The 21,458-nt window shown below is 28.8% G+C and overlaps 3 protein-coding genes and 1 long non-coding RNA gene across 5 annotated transcripts; 1 reads left to right on the top strand and 3 right to left on the bottom strand.

Moving 5' to 3' along the window:
* The first annotated feature begins 679 nt into the window (after window positions 1-679).
* On the top strand, window positions 680-1,442 carry LOC107173336 (uncharacterized). The gene is made up of 2 exons (XR_001506364.2): window positions 680-1,016; window positions 1,234-1,442. It is a non-coding gene; the product is annotated as an uncharacterized LOC107173336 (long non-coding RNA).
* A 600-nt stretch (window positions 1,443-2,042) lies between these two features.
* Window positions 2,043-3,911, bottom strand: LOC107172601 (epimerase family protein SDR39U1-like). Its single transcript, XM_089227620.1, has 6 exons — window positions 3,771-3,911; window positions 3,446-3,558; window positions 3,178-3,385; window positions 2,975-3,121; window positions 2,647-2,837; window positions 2,043-2,397 (listed from the first exon to the last, which is right to left on the bottom strand). The coding sequence occupies exons 1-6, from the start codon at window positions 3,865-3,867 to the stop codon at window positions 2,173-2,175; spliced, it is 981 nt and encodes a 326-aa protein (XP_089083746.1). The 5' UTR covers window positions 3,868-3,911; the 3' UTR covers window positions 2,043-2,172.
* Window positions 3,912-4,407: 496 nt separating this feature from the next.
* On the bottom strand, window positions 4,408-13,677 carry Snrk (SNF related kinase). Its single transcript, XM_015523876.2, has 8 exons — window positions 12,897-13,677; window positions 11,009-11,298; window positions 10,817-10,926; window positions 7,029-7,377; window positions 6,838-6,942; window positions 6,649-6,772; window positions 5,853-6,590; window positions 4,408-5,769 (listed from the first exon to the last, which is right to left on the bottom strand). The coding sequence occupies exons 1-8, from the start codon at window positions 13,119-13,121 to the stop codon at window positions 5,518-5,520; spliced, it is 2,193 nt and encodes a 730-aa protein (XP_015379362.2). The 5' UTR covers window positions 13,122-13,677; the 3' UTR covers window positions 4,408-5,517.
* A 2,556-nt stretch (window positions 13,678-16,233) lies between these two features.
* LOC107173347 (ATP-dependent RNA helicase p62-like) lies at window positions 16,234-21,201 on the bottom strand. 2 transcript variants are annotated; one of them, XM_015523857.2, is made up of 12 exons: window positions 21,042-21,201; window positions 20,854-20,947; window positions 19,138-19,353; window positions 18,940-19,074; window positions 18,765-18,876; window positions 18,496-18,684; window positions 17,752-17,931; window positions 17,404-17,687; window positions 16,972-17,033; window positions 16,857-16,916; window positions 16,574-16,795; window positions 16,234-16,515 (listed from the first exon to the last, which is right to left on the bottom strand). In XM_015523857.2, coding segments are annotated over exons 2-12 (1,551 nt in total). In that variant the 5' UTR covers window positions 20,856-20,947; window positions 21,042-21,201; the 3' UTR covers window positions 16,234-16,426. The 2 variants fall into 2 exon arrangements, with proteins under 2 accessions (XP_015379343.2, XP_015379342.2); XM_015523856.2 differs by having other exon boundaries at window positions 20,854-20,970; window positions 21,042-21,192.
* Window positions 21,202-21,458: the final 257 nt, after the last annotated feature.

Genomic DNA, 21,458 nt, shown 5'->3' with positions numbered 1-21,458 from the left:
AAACTATTAATTTATTCCTATGTAAACCATATAAATCGTATTTTGAGTAAAGGAGAAAAAAACAACTGCACTTCTGATCCTATAAAACTTGCTGCTATTTCTTATCATGATAAATATTCAAAAAAAAAAAGGGTTTTGTTACGGCAAAATGTTAATTATGTATAGACAAAATTATTGCATTAATTTACCTTTAGCAAATACCTCTGTATTAAATTAATTGTATTTTATGATAACAATGACACAATGTAAAAAAATAGTAAATAATTAGTTGTATTTTGAACTAATATTTTGATGTTTTTAATTAAATATTTACGTAGATATTATTATGTATAAATCTATAACCCTGACAAAAATTATGTTTGTACTTTGTAAATAATTGTATATATTCTAATATTTTATGACAAAAATTATGTTTGTACTATGTAAATAATTGTATACATTTTATGTTTTATGACTTAATAAATATTTATTGACATAATGAATTGAGTATATTATTTTATTTTATTTAGAATATTTGAAAATTTTATTCTTAATTTTTAAAATAATTTCGATAGCAATTATATCGATACAATAGTATAAATATCGATATTCTATCAGTAATATCGATGGTTGACAATCGATTGTTTAGTAATTAAGACAACCGTCGGGAGCGCTAGTATCGAACTTAGTATCAAAACGTTTCACGGGAGTCGCCTTTCTATTTAATCTCTTTTCTATGGTGGTTATTATCCACGAATTTCGGAAAAAAAATTCAGACCAGTGTAGTGCTGCCAACGTACCTTAACCACCAGATTGTTCGCAATGATTCTTTCTTGGATAATACACTTTTGAATTTTCCTTCCAGGTCTACGTTTCATCAAGGAAAACCTTAAATCACCATTAAACGGTTGGCGGCACTGCTATCGAGAGAAATTTTTCAGGCTCGTTCCACGGCGTCATCGTCACATCGTTCACAAACAAATTTGTTCCTGAATCTAGTGGAACTTGCCGTTCCGCTCCAAATTTTCTCACCTTTGGTAAGTATCTGAATGTTTTATTTTATGTTTTTCTCAACTTTGCATTCCATTATCGGTTACCATTGATCATGTAATATTTAAATTAACTAATTTATTTACTCGTTTCCCATTAACAACATAATTTTTCGAAAATCTGTTTTTGTAGGTTACTCGGCCCTTCACACGTGTTAGTGTATTTCGAATGAATCTTAATACCTCCCTTTGTTTATGTTTATAGATTTGTCGTTAGCCCAACTATGAGGGCTAAGTGGCGTAAGAAGCGTATGCGTAGGTTGAAGCGCAAGAGGAGGAAGATGCGTGCAAGGTCCAAATAAACCTCGTGGCCTGCTCCAGACATATTGTCATGTTTTGGTAAACATTTAACGATATTGTAACTTTTATATTGAATCATCTAAACAGTAATAAACACTCTATTTACCGTATCAACCAATTGTTTTTTATTGTTAATATTTCTAACTTCAGTTCATAAATGTCCTAAATTTATAGGTTAACTAATGAGGTGGACTGATGTGATTATAAGTTTTTATTAATCGCCGAGTAGTCTTATTTTTGAGTTAATATAAAAATATTTTTAAGTCAATCTAGTTTCACTAACAAATATTTCATAAAATCAATTTGTCAGTACCTATATTTACATGAATATTACGTTTGGGAAAACAGATAAAAATTGAGGTTAATTATTGTAGATGTAGTTTAATGCTCTTTTTTTAAAAAGCAATCTTCCAAATCAATCAATTTACACACTTGTAAATGGTTTTGCTATCCCTAATTTAACCCGTCTAATTATTATACTTGTACTAAGTGTATATTTATGTTAAATTGACAGAATTAACCATTTGTACCTTGTATAAATATGGTGTTTTAGTGTTGATTGAATGTATTTAATTATGTCATATCAACAATTTGCACACGCATATAGTAATAATAAATTAGTTTAATGCTTAAGTTGAATAATCAATTAATGATGTATAATTGAAAAAAAAAGTTAATACTAACATTTAATTCTATTTAAATATTGATCAACAATTAAAGTTCAAAGAAATATTTTAGTTTGTCAACAAATTTGGGAAAATATATTCTTAATAATATTTACTAAAATATTATGGTTCTGTTTTACACATTTAACATGGTAAGTTTCTTAAAAAAAATTTTTATTTTACTGACCTAATAAATTTTTTAGAGCATCATTGATATCACCGTATTGATATTCAAATCCATAATTCAAAGTTCTTATTGGTAATACTTTTCTTCCTTCCAACATTAATTTTGTTCTTTCTTCTCCAAATACTATCTTTAATAACGTTATAGGTATGTTCATCATCACTGGTGACTTTTTTAACATAAGTGTGTAAGTAGTAGTTAGTTCTCCATTAGTTATACCCTACAATTTGTTATAATACAATAATATTAATTTAATCAATTATACAACTAAACCCCCTTCTCCCCCAAGTCAAACTTGATACTTTTTTGTGTAACATTTGAATGGCTGCATAAGCATACCTTAAGGAAAATTCTACATACTTGAAAAATTTTGATTTTTTAAGTATTATGACATTAACATAATAGCTCAACTGTTCTTCTATTATCTATATAGGTGTACTGTACCTAGTCATTAAAAAAGAATTATTACCTTTGGTGATACACCGTTCAATATTCCACTTATTTCTTCATTCTGTATTGAAAATAATATGATATTCAATAAGTCACAGATGTGTATCCAAGGCTGGTACTGACATCCATCTCCTATTTGAACCCCTAAACCTATAGCAGTTGGATATTTCAAGCAATTGAGAAATCCACCCCTATAACCAAGTACGCTTCCTAATTAACACAAAAATACAGTGAATAAATTTGATTGGTAAGAACTGAAACAACACTATTAATATGCTTAATATTGTGCATTTTGCGCTAGAATGTCATTATTTAATACTTGATATTAATACATATTATGTGCATACCTGTTCTAATCGATACTTTACGAAAGGGAAAATACTTTGAAGCTTGCTCCCAATCTGTTCCTAATCTAGTAAAGAAATTACTGTCTATCATCTGGTCTGTAGGAATAAATTTTTCGGTATGGACTTCTCCATCTGATGGATATATATCTGTTTGTAAATTTTAATTATTATAATAATTTTAGTTTATACAACATTCACAGTACCAGTACTAGTAATGGTAATGAACACATTAGGTTTGCATTGGGCAGAATTTATGATATCAGTAAGTAACATTGTAGATCCAACTCTACTAATCCAAATTTTTTTTTTAAAGTTATTTCCAAAATCTTTGAAAGGAACCATGATGGGCTCACCGGTCAAGTTGACCACAGCAGTGACATTATTGGGAACACCATTGGTTATTAAATCAGCCTAAAAATACGCAAAACACATACTTAAAAAATATATAGCTAGGAAATAATACAATATTACCCAATTTATTATGTGTTCTTCTCCAGTCTTGATTCTAGATATTACTGTAACTTTGTATTTTTCTTTCAACAGAAATTCTTGCAAGTTTCTGCCAATAAATCCAGTTCCTCCGCCTATGTTTTGATTTAAAAACATTTTTATAATACAGTCAAGTCGCAATAACTAAAAAATTGATAACTCAAATTTTTTCTTATTCCCTGAGAAAATTCTTCCCCTTTTAATTAGTAGTAAAATATATCAAAACAAATTTTTATCCTCCTTCAACTTCGAGTTATTGCAACTCGACTGTAGTTAATTATATAGATGCCTCATCAAAATACATTACCGATTAGCACATGACCCTTATTGGTACTGAACACAGCTGTTTGTAGAAATCTAGTCAATGTTTTAAGTAGAACAGCATTTATCAATGGGTTTTTCATCTTATTTTAAACCTTGTATTATAAAATAGGTGAAATTGAAATAATTGACTTGTATATTAATTTAATTCAAATTTTTTACATAACTTAAAATCATTGCTGTTTTAGTGTTAGAATTAAGTGATCAATGATTTATAAAAATAAACAGTCATACTAAGGAGAATAGCCATAGAATGCATTACATTTATCCAAGTAAATATAATCATTGTTATTATCAAAATGTTAATTGAATTAAATTAAGTAATTTATCATATATATTTACTACAGAGTATAAGGAGTATGTATATATATACTATAAACATTAGGATTTTTAGATAAAATAAAAATATTAAACAAGAACGAATGGAAACAAGTTTTTTAATATTCATATTATATTCTAATTCCATAATAATCACAACCAGTTCAATTTCGTTGAAACATAAACAATATTTGTAGCTTGCATCAAACATAATATTATGAGTCTACATACACAAAAAAATATACTATGTTATAAATAAAAGTAATTACTATAATAATAATACAAAAAATAAACAAGGCGACAAATAAAAATAAAGTAAATATTTTAATAAGATACAAATGTTTATCAAATTAAAAACAAAAATTCAAATCAATTTATGGTAGTTCATAACAGAAAACAAGTTATAATCTTCGATTGTCAACCTTCAATGTACTTCAAATAGCTAAAATATACATAGTAAATATATTGCACACTTATACTTTGTTTAGTGTTTATAATAACTTATAGTTTTTGGTATAGACAAAATTATCATGTTAAACAGTAATAAAATTATTAATTATGTAAGTATAATTATTAATGTATATAATATATGTATGGCACTATTTTTCTAACATTCATGCCCATGGTAAAAAGAAAAAGTATTATATTGGTCCTTATAGACGGTAATCTACAAGTAAAATTTTAAACAATAAATATTTATGTTTACTGTTAAGTGTTTTAATTTAATTCACAATCAATAAACAGTAACAATAGTGTTTTGTGGTTATCAAAAAAATACGTTGATAAATATTATCTACTTGTACATAAAATTCAACTATAGAGATATTAATTATTAAATATTTTAATTTTAAATATTAATCAAAAATAAAAATAATAATTAAACAACAATTTAAACAAAATAATATATATATAAAACAAATTGATTTCTTTGTGACCTTTATTGAGGGTAAAATTGACTAGTCGATTTCATTAATTATCTAGTAAAATGTTATTGTTTTTCCTTTTAACCAATAAATTTAATATATTATACAATCAAAAATAATAACAATTTGGTATTGACTAAAAACTTAAACAAAAACAAATAGTTTGATGTGCGTCTTAATAATTGTACTGCACATTTAAGCAAGTCTCATGTATAAAAATATATGTGTGTAAAAATTAACTTTGGTTAAAAATTAACAAATTTAATTTTCTTAAAAAAAAAAAATACTTCTATGCTAAAACAAGTCAATAAGTATAATAGAAAATATATTTAGTGAGTGATAGATTAGTTTTCAGGGAATATTGTGTTCAAAGTCATAATAGGAGCCGTAAAAATTTAGGAATAATTTCTTGTGGAAATTCAATGATAAAAAGGAATTGTTTGTTGAATACACCTTGACTAAATAATTCATTGTTGTGTGGAGCCAAAGGGATCAACACCTGTCTGCACTTACTTCTCTTATGGCAATTTTGGAGTTAGCCATTTCTGAACACGATTTTGCCTTATATAAACGATTATCAGTGTTCTTCTTGCTAAACAGAATTTGTGAACACAATTTTTTTTGTAAATTCAAATACTTACTAAACAAAGAGATACGTTTGGACGTCTGGTGTTTTTTATATTGTGGTAAAGTTGTTGATATGGTTGCAGGGTTTTTATCAGCAACAGTGTTTTCTACAGACACCTAAAATAAATACAACACAGGTAATTTATTTGAATCAACATTTATTGGAGCTGATATTTATTAAAAATTAATGCTTTTCTCACATGACAACTTTTGTTGGTGAATTCAAAATTATCGCAGTTAGCAGTTGAACTGGGGGTGTTTACTTCAGATTCTTGAACTTCAGTTATACGATTCAAACTATGACTCTCTCTTAATCTAGTTTCAGCTGATCTACCCCTACGACTTCTGACATTGGCACTTATACATCGTCGTCTGCCCGCAGCACTTCCACTTGGTCTTTCTGTTTTATTTCCACTATTTTCATCTCTTTTTTGGTCATCGGTATTATGGTCTTGTGATGGCTCTGTCCCTTGCCCACCAGCATTTCCCATTCCATCGTTATCAGGATCCTTATCATTACCCTTAAATGAAGCCAAAGACCTACTACTGCCTCGCTTTTTACGCCCATCAGTATCATCATCACTAGTTTCAGAACTGCTACAGGATGCTGTACGGTTTTTATGCATTTTGCTCCGTCTTTGTTCATATGTTATATAATTGCTAATTCTATTTTGCTTATCATCAAGAAGTAGCTGTGGTGAACTGTGAGAAGACACAAAGGGTGGTGGGGTTTTGTTAGATGCAACAGAAACAGATGTTGAAGTCGTTTCGTGAATTTCAGTAATCGAAAGTTTTTTTGTTCTTAGTTCAGAAGCTATTGTATTCAATTTTCCTTCCGACCGAGAGCCCCTTCGATTTAATGAACTATTATCATCATCATCTTCCTCATTTTCCTTTTCATCTTCTTCTTCAACTACAACACTACACTTTCGTGTTCTCTGTAAAATCAACAATCAATCAAAGATAGTTCATAAACAGATTAATTTGTCTTATTACTTTAGGACGATCAGAATGTAATGATGCTAATGTAGCAGATTTAGGCGCAACATTGACTACCATGGTAGCATTATTTTGATTAGAATTATTATCATCTAATTTTAACTGAGAAATATTCGGATCACTAGAAGAATAAAAAAAATATTAAAAACAAATGAGAAAAATATTAAGGTAATATAAAACACCTACATTTTGCAATTTTGAGATTTTTTTGGTGTAGCAGACTTCAATTTTCTTTCTGCAAGTAAATAATAAGTAGCCGTAATATGATTATACTCGTTTTTATCTAGAGCCCTAAAATAATAACATAAGTAATACTTTTACATTATATACATATTTAATATAACAAATAAAGAAAAAATATAAGTATGCCAGCTTACTCCACAATTTGTTCTTTTGTTGCAATTTTTCCACTAATCATTTTTTGAATAATTAATGCATGGTCATCATCGTTAATTAATTGTTTAGACACCAACGGACTCTCGTCATCATTTATCACTTTGACATCTTTCAACCAAACATCTGCAGTAATCTCGTCAAGATTAGCTCGTTTCTCAGGATTTCGCACAAGCATGCGACCAATAAGTGTTTTACATTCTTCTGAAACATGACTGGACACTTTGTACTTACAGTCCATAATCATTGTTAAAGTTTCACTGTCATTAGCTGAATGAAATGGTGCTTCACCACATACCAACATGTACAAAATAACTCCTAATGACCAGATATCTAAAACACAATTTATTATAAACAAAACATTAATATTTATAGTATAATCTTTAGTTAGAGCATGGATTTTTAGGCATTGGTACATTTTTTTTTTTCATATTACTGTATATTTAATAGTTCCTACAGATCAATGAGAAAATTTAAAAAAAAAAGGTTTATAATAATCTTTTGTCAAGTAGAAAATCTAAAAAAAATTATAGGCTGTAAAAAGTAATAAAAATAAAAACAAATTCATGTAGATAATTCATGATTATAAGTTGTTTAAATTTTTTTCAACTATTTTAATCAATTTATAAACTAATAATAATTATCATAAAATAAAAATTGAGCACTTTTTTACCATACTACTCATTTAAAATTATTTTCTCTTGCATTTATGTTGTATATTGTTATGATTTTGACTGTATATTATGTCATATTTTGATACGTTTTAGTGCATACAAATCTGCGCACTCTACTTATATTATTTTAAGTGACTATTAAAATGATAGCTAATCAATGTATTTTTTTTTTTTTTGGGGGGGGGGGAGCCTTTATATTTATATAGTTTAAAAAAAGTCTGTGTTATCTATTTACAATCAATACTTTACAGTATTTTCAGTACCTTTAAATTTAATTCCAGGAATATTATTCACCTATACAGACCAGATTACATAATATAATATAATTAGATAATTAACAAAATATATTATTATGTGCAACTACCTATACCTGTTTCTAGTAACTAGTGGATATATCAAAAATTTTTATATCATAAATATAAATTATATAAATGCCTAATGTGTTTAATAATAAGAAGGACATTGTAAAACACATAATATATATTTTTTATAATATTATAAAATGCATATATCAAAATTCAAAGAACAAGTCTTCTTTTTGTAGGAACATTTTTCTTTCTTTACATCATAGACCTGAGACATTTAACACAGCGTATAAATTTTATAAATACTGAATAGGTAATCAGCATATAATCTTATTATTCAAAAGTTTATTCTAATAAAAGTAAAAGATAAAAAATCTTCTAAATATTAGCTAATATAAATATAATTATATAAGTAAAAGATAATGAAAATATCATATTTAATGTTTGATTACATACGATATGTATTAAAAAACTAATAATTTCAGAATTTTTTTTTGTACTGTATGTTTTACATTATGTTTAAGCCTATCTTCATTTGATTTAAGAAGACGCCACACCCATATTTGTTGTCTCAATCTTACAAACGCTTAACAGAAAATGTATGCTCAGCAGTTCACGTTTTAAAATTAGAGTGAATAGACCTATTATGAAACTTGATGGTAAGAACATTTCTGTGTTTAGTCGGAAGTATTTTTACAATAATTCAGTTATTAAGTGAGTTATGCGCGTATAATAAATAAAAACATAAAAATGCTCATAACTTACTTAAAAACTGAATTATCAAAAAAATACTTTCAACAAAACACAGACAATGTTATTTCCATCATGATTCATGATAGGCTTATTCGCTATAATTTTTAAGCTAACAGAGTAAAAAGTGAACTGCTGAGCTTAAATTTGCTATGTTACGCGTTTGTAAGACTGAGACAACAAATAAGGGTGTTGCGCCCTCTTAATTTTACAATTTATTTGAATATCAATGTTTAGTTTTTAAATCTCCATTGAGGTTATGGAGTAATGGAGTTCATCATCTGTAGAGCTTCAATATATATATATATATATATATTGGATGTTTAAATCTAATCAAATGTTGAAACTTATTGTTCCAAACTCCTGATATATTATTAGTCCTCATCTTACTATATTATCCTAATTTTGTGGCATTATGACATATTTTTCTAAATAAAAGTTGTGAACCACCAGGTTTAAAACTTGGATGACAGGCGCCTTTAAAAAATTGCAGGTGCCCCCAGGCACCCTAGAGGCTGCCACTGCAGATGATTCATTGACATTTCCCCGTCACACGTTTCCCTGTAAGATATTTCCCCATATTACATTTCTCCGTCCATATTCTATTCTGCGTCTCATCCTACTATATGGTGACTTATTGAGGTTCTTAAAATGAACAACATTTAACTGAAGTTAAAATTAATCAATTTATTGCTGGATAGGAACCTCCAGCTAAAAAGAAAAAATATCAAGAGTTGCTAGGCGTATAGAAAATATTGTGACTGCATATAATAAATGCGATCTAGATGAGTACTTAATTTGAATCGCTTATAACTTAGAACTACAACATTAAAATATTTCAAGGAAACTTTTTGTATTTTTTTAAATTAATTACATTACACATATTATTAATAGATATAGATATAGATTGAATATTACAGAATTAAAAAAAAAACAGAACAATAAAATGCTTGTTTTGTGTTTTTTTAAATTAATTATATTATTCTTACTAAATATTATAAATACAATATGGACGGGAAAATGGTGTACAGGGAAACATATTTGATGGGGAAGCAACGGCGCCGCGAGGGGGGTGCAATAGCACCCCCCTGGCTTCAAAAAAATTTGTTATGGTATTGAAAAGATTTTTTTGCATAATTATCTATTAAAAACTTTGTATCGACAAAAAAACAAAAATAACTTTGTATCGTCATATAATTTGAAAAAAAATTTCTACGTATTTAACTAAAATAATTTAAACATTATTTAGAAATCAAAGTATACTATGCATGATTTACCCCCCTCCCCCCCTGACAAAATTCCTGGCGGCGCCTATGCGGGGAAGTGAATATGGGGAAACATGTGACGGGGAAGTGAATATGGGGAAACATGTGACGGGGAAGTGACCAGATACCCTGTAAACACACCTATGAAAACACCTCCTTCATTTTTTCAAACTAAGGTTCTCTATATGCATAGTCTATTCAAATAATATTCCATAAAATGCAAATGTTAGTTGGAATAAGTTTAAAAAATAGGAAATGACTACAAAAATAGAGTTTAACTAGACTACATATGCATCTAAAGGGTAGTCTATTATTTTTCACATAAAATTTAAATTTAATTTTATGATTTTGGTGAGCGGTTAATTTTATTATATATTATTATGATGGTAATTTTTTTTATATACTTAATAAGTTAAGGAAAAAATATATTGAATAGATTTTCTTACTTTTAAAAATCATTATTTTCGCTGTTCAAATATTTTGAATTTTAATTGACACCCCACTCCATTTTTACAACAAATACTTACATTATATTATTTTAATATAATAGTATTTTATAAAATCTAGTCTTAAATATTACACATTTTACTACAATAATATAATATCCAATATGAAGAGAATAAAATTTAGATGCAATCACCCATTAGTGACACTTAAAACCCTTACATTTTAAAGAAAAATCTAGCAATTCTTATGTTATGTTGAACTTCAGGTATAAGAAACCACAATAAAATACAAAAACTTTGAGTAGATAACAAAACTAATATATTGTTCTTACCAACAGCAGTAGCATTATATGAATTTCCAATCAAAATTTCAGGAGCAGAATAAGCCAACGAACCACACGACGTTTCTAATTTTTGACCTGGACAAAATGTATTGCTAAAACTATAAGAAATGTTTTTGTTAATTTAAAAATATTTTAACTATATACAATATGCAGTAATTATAAAACAAGCAACACATTTACCCAAAATCTGTAAGTTTCACAATTCCTTGTTTTTCAAAAAATACAACATTTTCAGGTTTTAAATCTCTATGAACCACATGCAGTTTGTGACAGTATGATATTGCTCGTACAATCTGTGCAAAATATTCACAAGCCAATTGCTCAGACAATCCTCCTTCATGTCTCATAATGTAATCATATAAATCTCCACCGTCAGCTAGCTCAAGTATGAGATATAATTTACTGTGTGTATCAATCACTTCATATAATCTCACAACATTAGGATGTTGCACTAGTTTCATACAACGAACCTGTAAAAAAATAATTCTTAATGTTAACTAAAAATAATTATTAATAGACAAATTATGTCATAAATTTATATACTATCGTCATTTTTTTTTTCTATTACTAGGTACATAATTAGAAAATATTTAATGCAGTAGACTCCTATAGGACCATTGATATTAAATACCTATTTTCATAATGTATAAATTGTTCTGATAAAATATACATTTTGTATGACTTTCAATAAAATCTAAAAGAAGATAATTTTTAAATAAAAACTACTGAATATATAAAATAAATGTATTGATAGTTTTATTTACCATCCCCATGGGCAGTCTAATAATACTGAAATTATATTTTAATTACCATTATTATAAATTATACTGAATTGGAATATAACATTTAATTATAATATATACACTATTAAATTAACTATCTATTAAAACATCTATTAATTGTTGAAATAAATTATTATGAATTATAAGCAATACTAAAATGCTATGAGTATATACAAGACTACTTTTGATTTACTATTTTATAGTTTTATACCATTAAATTAAATATAATTGAACCTTTGAATTAGTTACTTGAATAAATGACGAGTTACTTAATAATATTTATACTAATAAAAAAAAAACTACTCAGATTGATTAAAAAATATACTCTTTAGTATTTATAAATAGATTCATTAATAATTAAATAATTATTTATCATTCAATTTATACTTATTAAAAATTAAAAGTACCTGCTTATGTAATAAAGATAGCAGTTGTAACAAGATTAAAAGAATCATATCTAAAGCATTTGGTAACAATATTCACACACTTAAATATTTTTTTTTCTAACTTATCTAGTATCTGTATAAATTAGTACAATAATCAACTACACAGTTCTTGAAAACTTGTTAATAATAATATCTAATGCTAAAACTATGAATACCAATTATAATTGCAAAATAATATTATTTTTACCCAATAGGCACCTATAACAAGTAATTCATTATTGATAAAAAATAAATTGCAATACCCCTATCCACACAACCAACCACGAATAAAAATGATAGAAATCAATAAGTAAGAACATTATTTTATATAAATAATGCTATAAATTGTATACAAAAGAATACTAAAATTATCAATTACATATGTATGATACATCCATCAGATTTTAAATAAGTAATAATTACCAAGGAGTCATTTATCCTAAATATCATTGACATTTGATAAAGGTTATATTTCCACAACTTACATAAATGTATAAAATTGTATTTTCTAATTAAAAACAAGTTACAATAACAATTCTACGACAATGTTCAACCAACAAAATAATTACTCAAGAAAACTATTAAATAAGATAAAATGTTGATAGAATAACAGCCAATACAGAATTGGTTCAAAAACAAAAATATAATGAAGTACCCATACTCTATAATATTAAGTTAATCATAAAAGTAGTGAGCCTGACCACATTGCTACAGTGGATAGGTTAAAACAGTGGCATTCTACGGACATTAGATGGTAACAACATCGACGTCAATGCACCCTATTGGAATCGTACAAAATAATATGTACCTACAAATACACGATTGCAAGAATGACACAAGATACAACTCAATGGCACTAACCTCCTGGTATAGATGATTACGAGAAACTTCTTCTAGCTTGTTCTTGTCGATCACCTTGACGGCTACCTGTTCACCAGTGAACACATGCCTGGCCATCTTAACGACGGCAAAGTGACCCTTGCCGAGCGTCTGCTCCAGGTCATACATACCAGCGATGTTGCCACCATTATGCTTGGCCGGTCTGACCGTGTCCGGTTTGCCGATCACGCCACTACTGTGTTGCATCGTCCGTGCGATCTCCAGACACACCCCAGCAATGACCACAACCACCGACCTACCTTAACGGACGGCTACTCAGCGTTTCGGACGGAAACGATTGTGATTCGCTATGATGTTCATTGTCGTCTCATGAACGAACTTTTCGGCATAATAACTAAAACGTTGAGGAATAGTTCTTCACGTCGGTATCAATCCGACGTTTTCAGTATCAATAGTATTAAATTATCGACACAATAATAATGACACAACTAAACGCACTATAATGACTTCCACAGCACAACGGTATTTCAATTATTTATTACTACTATAAAAGTATAAACAACAAATACTACTTTACAGGCACCAGTGGCTAGTGCTCGGAATCGGCGCTCGCTAGACCGCGGCCACCGTCGGTGTAGGTTTTTATGAAAATGGATACTGATAAGAAATTGGGGACTATCACACGCGCTCTCCTACGGTCACCCATGAAACAGCACAGAACCATTGAAAAAAACAAACGCATTAAACACCTTCAATCTTCATTGAACCACAGAATAACATTGAACTATAAAACTGATTGGAGGGTGCGTAATATAGTGCTACCACTGCTAACGTAAAATTCTATCATAACGCCCAACACTCCTTTTGGTCGGTAAATTATGATTTGCAATTGATTCATCATTGATTTTACAATAAACAATAGAATGGCTTACCTGTATATCATATGGTTTAGGTAATGGTTTTATTAAGGTCTGCATAGTGCGTTCCTTTTTTTTGTTTCTGACATCACGTTTAGAGCAGAAAATTTGCTTTAATCTTCAACTTAGTAGACAATCAGACATGCTAAGTTTTTTTAAATAAATAATTGGCTTTATTTAAAAATTACAATCTATACAGTATGTACAATAAGTAATATTAATAATTTACAGACAAATGACAATGTATATACACATGAAGAGGAAATCATACATTTAAGACACCTCTTAATATTTATAAAGTTTTTAAGTCGCGACACCAATTCCTATTAAGATATCTTGTAAGGTTTCTAGGAAGTGTTAGAGAAGCTAAGTTCTAAGTTCTGGTAGGAAGTTTAAATTGGGGGAGATCAAAAGTTAAAAATATGTTTTTAATAATAACAATAATTTATTGTTCTATCCATTGCAAAGAATAAGTTAAGCAACTGTTAAATGTTTCTGAAATACATTTATTATCTCTGACGCAGATAGTCATTATTATTAACCACCCACAATTATATATTATAAATGGTAATTTGTTACTTTACATTATTTGGCGGTCGAACTTGGTAGGTTAGGTTAATAAAAAAACATAATTTTGTTAGTGCTTCATAAATGATATATCATCTATTCATATTATTATTAACTATAAGATTATATTGGTGTACTCGTAAAATAGAAATCTTATATTCTTCTATTATTTCTATATTTACCATCATTTTAAAGGATATTAAGAGGACGTTTCACCCGCATGTGTTGTCTCCGTCTTACAAGTGCGTAACATTGCAAAAACTGTTTTGCGCGGGAAAGAACCGAGAAAGATACAGTTATAACTAAGAAACGAAATTTTCACCACATAAAAAGGAGATTTTTTTCTGTGCAATATCGTTTTTATTTTTTCGATATCACTTATACAAAAAAAATTCTTATTGTTTTATAATACATTAATTTTGCGTTTTTTAAGCACGAATAACTTTTTTTGTAGTTCTGATATCGAAAAAATAAAAACGATATTGCACAGACAAAATTCTCCTTTTTATGTGATGAAAATTTCATTTCTTAGTTATAACTGTATCATTCTCGGTTCTTTCCCGCGCGAAACAGTTTTTGCAATGTTACGCACTTGTAAGACGGAGACAACACATGCGGGTGAAACGTCCTCTTAAGCAAATATTATAAATAAATCATTTGTATTTAATCATTTGATTATTAAATACAAATGTCGTATAAATCATGTACCTATAAACCTGTACAATCCTAAAAATGTGGTTGTTGTAATTACTGCTTATCTACAGAATGCAGGCCACAAAAAACTTCTGAATTTTTTTTAAATGTGTAGTTAATATGACTGCAATAAATTAGAGAATCCATCTTTATTAGAGTTCGGAATATCAAGTTATTGGCAAAACAATCTACAATATGGAACAGTTTTCATGAACTTTGAATAAGTACCAATATTAATAATCAAGGAAATTATAGATTGTTTTTAACTTTAAACACGTTAGTATGTCTAGCAGAGATTAAATACATTGTATTTTATCAATTGTTTAATTACACTTCAGCAAATAAGTTTTAGATTTCTATTTACCATAGAATGCATAAGGAATTAATATTCCAGTTTAGATCATATAAATATAATGTACAGTGAATCCAACCTTTAACAGAAATCAGTAAGTAACAAGCATTTTCATTTAGGAAGTTGGTGTATTTTTGATACAGTTATGGTAAGTTAAATGCAAGTATTTCAAGAGCTTACATTTTAAAACTAACTTTATAGCCTACAGCCTGTGAATTACAATCCTAATTTCTCATCAATAAAACTAGGAATGAACTATGCTCAAATTCCGACAATAGGCACCCCCAATGCCTTACCTTACTAGACATAAACAAGATACATTAAACAATACTGTTCAATTTCTAATATAAAGAAATACTCAAGGTAGAATAAAATAACCTTATATAAATAATTAAAACATATATTTAATTAAGATTTTCACCACACATAATCAAAAATTGATGAACTAATCATACAGAATATTTAGCTTCAGGAAACTAATTTAATTTAGAAACTAGTAGTTACAAAACATAAATACTATTTATTGTTGAAAATTCCACTTACAATGAGAAATATTATGTTAAAACTTTAAATTATTTGAAAATATTGATGGAAAGCACTAAGCTAATAACATCATATAAATTACAATTGATAAGTTTACTATAAATGTAATTAATTATATTAATACTCTTCAAGAATTTAAATTTATAAAAGTAAGAAACCTAAATCAAAGTTATTTACTTAATGTAATTATTTACTAACTTACGTTAGAAATACTCTATCATTTATATAACTACAGAAATACCAAAAATCTGTATTTTAGCTTAAGGATTAAAAAAAAAAAGAAAAATGAATAGAAAACTCATTTAATATTAGTTAATTCCAACGTCAAATCTCTAAAATACATTTCATGAAATTGTTCGGATGGAATAAGGAGGAATGAACAATCATACTTTACAACACAAATCAAATAGAATCATATCCAACCAGAAGTCAAGCCTGCTAAATTGATCATTTAAATACACACTGAAATCTGTTAAAACTTAAAATTTTCTGTGAGCTGGTCTTCCGCCTCCCCAAGATCTGTTTCCACCACCGCCACCGCCGCCATACCATTTGTTACCACCACTTGCTGTAACAATAATTCAAAATTAGTGTTTAACACATTAAAAGAAAATAGGGAAACTTACGGAAAGAACGTGCAGCCATGGCAGCTAATTTGGGATCAATACGTTGGTTGGCTTCAGTTAAAACAGCCACAAGGTCTTTGGCTTGTTTGCTGTTAGAATGGGTGAAGAATGCATATGAGGTACCTTTTTGTGACGATCGTCCAGTTCTGCCTATTCTATGAATATAATCTTCAGAGTTGTTGGGATAATCAAAATTAATAACAAACTTAACGTCATCGACATCTGAAAATACATTGAGTTATATAAAGATTGCAACATAACTTTAAGAGCAAAATCATTTTACCTAAACCTCTGGCAGCAACATCAGTAGCAACCAAAATATTAGCTCTTCCATTTCTGAATTCTAAAAAATTAGTCAACATTAATTTAAATCGATTAATATTATCATCAGAACATACGTTTCAACACATGGTCACGCTCAGATTGTGATTTGTCTCCATGAATTCCAACAGCCCTTGCCCTATAATTTAAAATACAATTTATTAAAATAAGAAAACATAACCTAATATAATAAATGTGACAACCTAGTTTAGCACATAAAATCATCAGAACTTATTTATCTTATACTTATTCAGATCTTCTTAGAGGACAAATTAAACAACACAAAGAATGTTTATTAAGTAGAATCATCATGTATATATATTAGAGAACTTATATTAATGTAGCTTAAATAAAAACTAAAAATCATTATAACGGACAAAAATTCAGATCTTCTTAGAGGACAAATTAAACACCACATGGTATGTTTTTTTTTTTAAATCATCATTATATAAGTTATCCTTAATATCAAAATTATTTATAAATAGCATAGAAAACAATTTATAACTTACCCCATATTAGTTATTTTACGTGTTATTGTATCCACTTTCCTCTTGGTTTCAGCGAAAATAATAGTTTTATTTTCTTCCATATTAGCTATGTCTTGTAATAAATCCATTAATTTGTCTTCTTTTTCATGTTCTTGACACACATCCACGTTTTGTAAAATGTTGTGGTTGGCAGATAATGTTAATGAACCAACATTCAATTGAATGTAATCGCTTAAGAAATCATTGGCTAATTTCTGAACTTCCTTAGGCCACGTGGCTGACCACATCAAAACTTGTCGGTCAGGCTACAATAATTATTGTACATAAAAAATTTTGGTAATTACAACAAACAGTATAATACAAACTTACTCTAATTTGTTGAATGATTTTTCTAATTTGAGGTTCAAAACCCATGTCAAGCATACGGTCAGCTTCATCCAATACTAAATAGGTACAACGTTGCAAATTGGTTGCACGAGATTCTAAGAAATCTAATAGACGACCTGGTGTAGCAATAACAATCTCAACACCATTCATTAAATCTCTAGCCTATGAATTTAATTAACAATTTAGAACAGGTAATAATCAAAAATTAATTTTAAATTGATTATGAAAGGAATTTAAAGTTTCATAATGCATTCATCGCTGGGCACTGAAAACTCTTCGTTCAAAACTGATGAGCTTTAACTTACTGTTGTTTCAGTGCTGCGAGAAGTAACATGCTGACGATTTTAGTTTCCGATGTCTAAGGAAATGAATAAAGGATGAGAGTTCATAGGAAGAAAATGTATCGGTTACTTGAACCGAAAAATAAATGGCCGCCAATTAATACATTAATTGTTTAAATTCGGTTTGCAGCGCCTCCAAATGCATGAACACGACTTATATATATTTATTAGTCATGGTCCAAAAACACTGTGCGTTATTAAGGTTACGTTATTATTTCATTATGTAATAAAAAAACGTTTCTGCAAAACCGAATTTCAAAATGGCGGCCTGCAATGAACAAAAACAGAACAACCAATTATTAGTACACTGAGAAATAGAACGCATAAATAAATTGAACATTAAAATGTTATCAATTTATTACCTCATTTCAAGTGTAATTAATACCTGATGAGATTTAGGAGCACCACCATAAATACATGTTGACCGTAAATATGTGGACTGATTGAATAATCCAGCGACTTTCTGTATTTGCTGGGCTAACTCTCTAGTAGGAGCCAAAACTAAAGCAATTGGGCCATCTCCTTTTTTCAAAGGTTCTTGATTATTTATATGTACTACAGCAGGCAATGTATACTAAACATACATACATTATTTTAAAAGATACTCAATGTGTTGATCAACTTAACATTAGGCAATAAAAAGGTCAAACTTACACCCAAAGTTTTTCCAGAACCAGTTTGGGCGACTCCAACCATGTTTTTGCCACTCATTGCAATAGGCCAACCTTGTGCTTGAATAGGAGTAGGTTCAGTAAAACCTTCATTACTTTAAGCATAAAAAAATGAATTAGTTAGAAAAATAAAAAAGATGAGATAAAATCTATCTAACCGAATAACTGTCATAACGTAGTCGGGAAAATTTGCTTCTTTAAAATGTTGAATTGGATAAGGAACAGGGCTCCTGTCTGAGCTCATTACAGTGATATCTTTTCCAGTTCTATATTTATCAACTTCTTCATAAGATCTAAAAAAAATTTAATTGGAGTTAGTACATATCATAAAATTCAAAATTCAATCTATATTTTACCTTCTTTCAATAGTTGGATGAGGAACATAGAACTCTTTCTTAAATGGTCTTAGTTGGACACGGTCCCAGTTGGGGGCTTGTAAATTGGCACCTGGATTTTTCTTGGCACCACCCATCCCACCACGACCACCACCACCACCACCACCATATGATGATCGTTGGCCTCCATAAGAACCATTACTTCTTCCACCACCAGTACCATTCCTTGCATAAGACCTAAAATATATAATTCATTAAAATTGAAAAAAAAAACAAAATTTAATTTTAAAGATAAGTAGCGATTGGCATAATAGAAATTTTAATTAACTAGGTTAAATACTATCCAAATTTTAAATTTTAAAATAAGTTATATTACTATTTTAAACTTAAAAATAAGTTATATTACTATTTTATGTTTAAAAATAAGTTATAATACTATTTTATATTTAAATAATGGTTAAATTTATGTTTAACATCATTAATGATGTGCAACCAAAGATGAACAGAACATGCGTTTGCAGATACTGCTACAATCACTATCTGTAAGGATTTTGGTGGAGGATGTGCAAAACCAACTAGTTTTCATCTTGAGGGGTATGTTCTCTTGCGGACAGAGTACATTAAAATTAAATGTTCACTGAATTTCAACAACTCAATGACGATTCGGCTATGAGCACCCACTTACACATGTTATCAATGGGTTAATAATTTAGTAGAACTATAATGAAGAAAACAAGATAAAGGTTCCTAATACAATATTTCTATATAGGTACTGTTAAAATTTTACAAATAGTGTAGGTACATCAAATTATTTATTAGAATTCAGTTTTTGAATACATTGTGTTAGCCATATTAAAATTTATGATAAAATAGTACTTATTTTTAACAAATTAAAATTAAAAAAGTTACGTAGGTATTCACTGAGAAAATTGTTAGTACGATTTGTAGGTCACAACCTGATATTATGTTGAAAAACATGCAAGAGAACAATTAACAAGTGCGTTATCCATATTTTGTACTGACTTTAATGGAATGTATTTCATTAAATTATTAATATATATATTATACACAATTATTATTCAAGAGGTTTGAAACTTTTTAATAAATATTTTAATTTGCACAAGTGTCTAAGACAATTCAACTATCCTAGATATTGATTTACTTCGGGTAAATTTACCACGAGTCAATGGGCCAAGCACCAGATAGCAGCACAATAACATCAAACAATGTAAAACTTGACGTAGAAAGCGTGCCATATTGCCCATATTGATGAAATTTAAGTACTAGTAGTACTACCGTTTATAATACATGCGAAAACGATACGCTTAATAAAGTTGTTCATATACATAAAAAAATGTTTACGAGAAAGGATAAAAGAATTCAAACGTAACTCATACACGGCATGTCAGCATGTAGAATTTCATCTACTTCATGAAAATTGAGGTTAGAACAGACCTAACCTCACGCAATTCAACATGGTGAATTTTATTCAAGGCCACATTCACTGATTGCGAAAATAACTACGTAAGAAATGATGAACCATGTGTAAACTACTTTGGTAAAACCAAAACAGTAAACAAACATTAGCTGAATTATTAACCCTGAACCCGACAGGAGACCACATTGTTTTCACACTACCCCTCACATTGCGTAATTCCTATACAATCTATTTCATGTCGCATGAAAACACTGAAGACTATTAAATAACGTAACAGAATAATTATAAACTGAACTTACATTACGGTAATTTTTTCAGTAAGCAACTGTTGACGATTAGATATGGATTTCACGTGAATTGGATTCAATATGGCGGACTTGACGACTCTCAATCCTTGAGCAAACATTATAAATTAACTAAATTAAATGTAATAGGATATTAATTTAATTAAAATGAACGTTCGAGAATGGAAACGTTCAATACTTACAATATAATAGAGAACGTTGGATTGTCGTTGAAACTAAAGGTTAACAATAGACAATTTAATTCGTCTCGACGACAAGTACAGTGTTACGTCGACGCCTGTTAACGAAAGAAAGAACGACTCTTGTTCCTTGTTCGTCGACTCACAGTCCCACTTCACCCTATGTCAAAACGACTTGGACGGTCGATCGATGACGTATCCACTTGTGTTTTGCGCGTGCGCGGCACACAGTAGTACCACACTTGAACAGTGCTGCCAACCCAAACTTCAGACGTATTTCTTCCAAGCCATTATAATATAATATATAGTCTTTATTACTCTGACAGTCTGTACGCTGTACCGACTGGCGACTGTACCACAGATATGTATAAATGTATAATATGTTTATTGTTTATTATACTATACATATCTGTGGTATAT

Source organism: Diuraphis noxia, unplaced genomic scaffold (genome assembly GCF_037042655.1).
Source record: "Diuraphis noxia isolate RWA-SAM2 unplaced genomic scaffold, SU_Dnox_SAM2 contig0004, whole genome shotgun sequence".
NCBI classification, from domain to species: domain Eukaryota; kingdom Metazoa; phylum Arthropoda; class Insecta; order Hemiptera; family Aphididae; genus Diuraphis; species Diuraphis noxia.
This window is presented reverse-complemented; position numbering and strand designations above follow the sequence as displayed.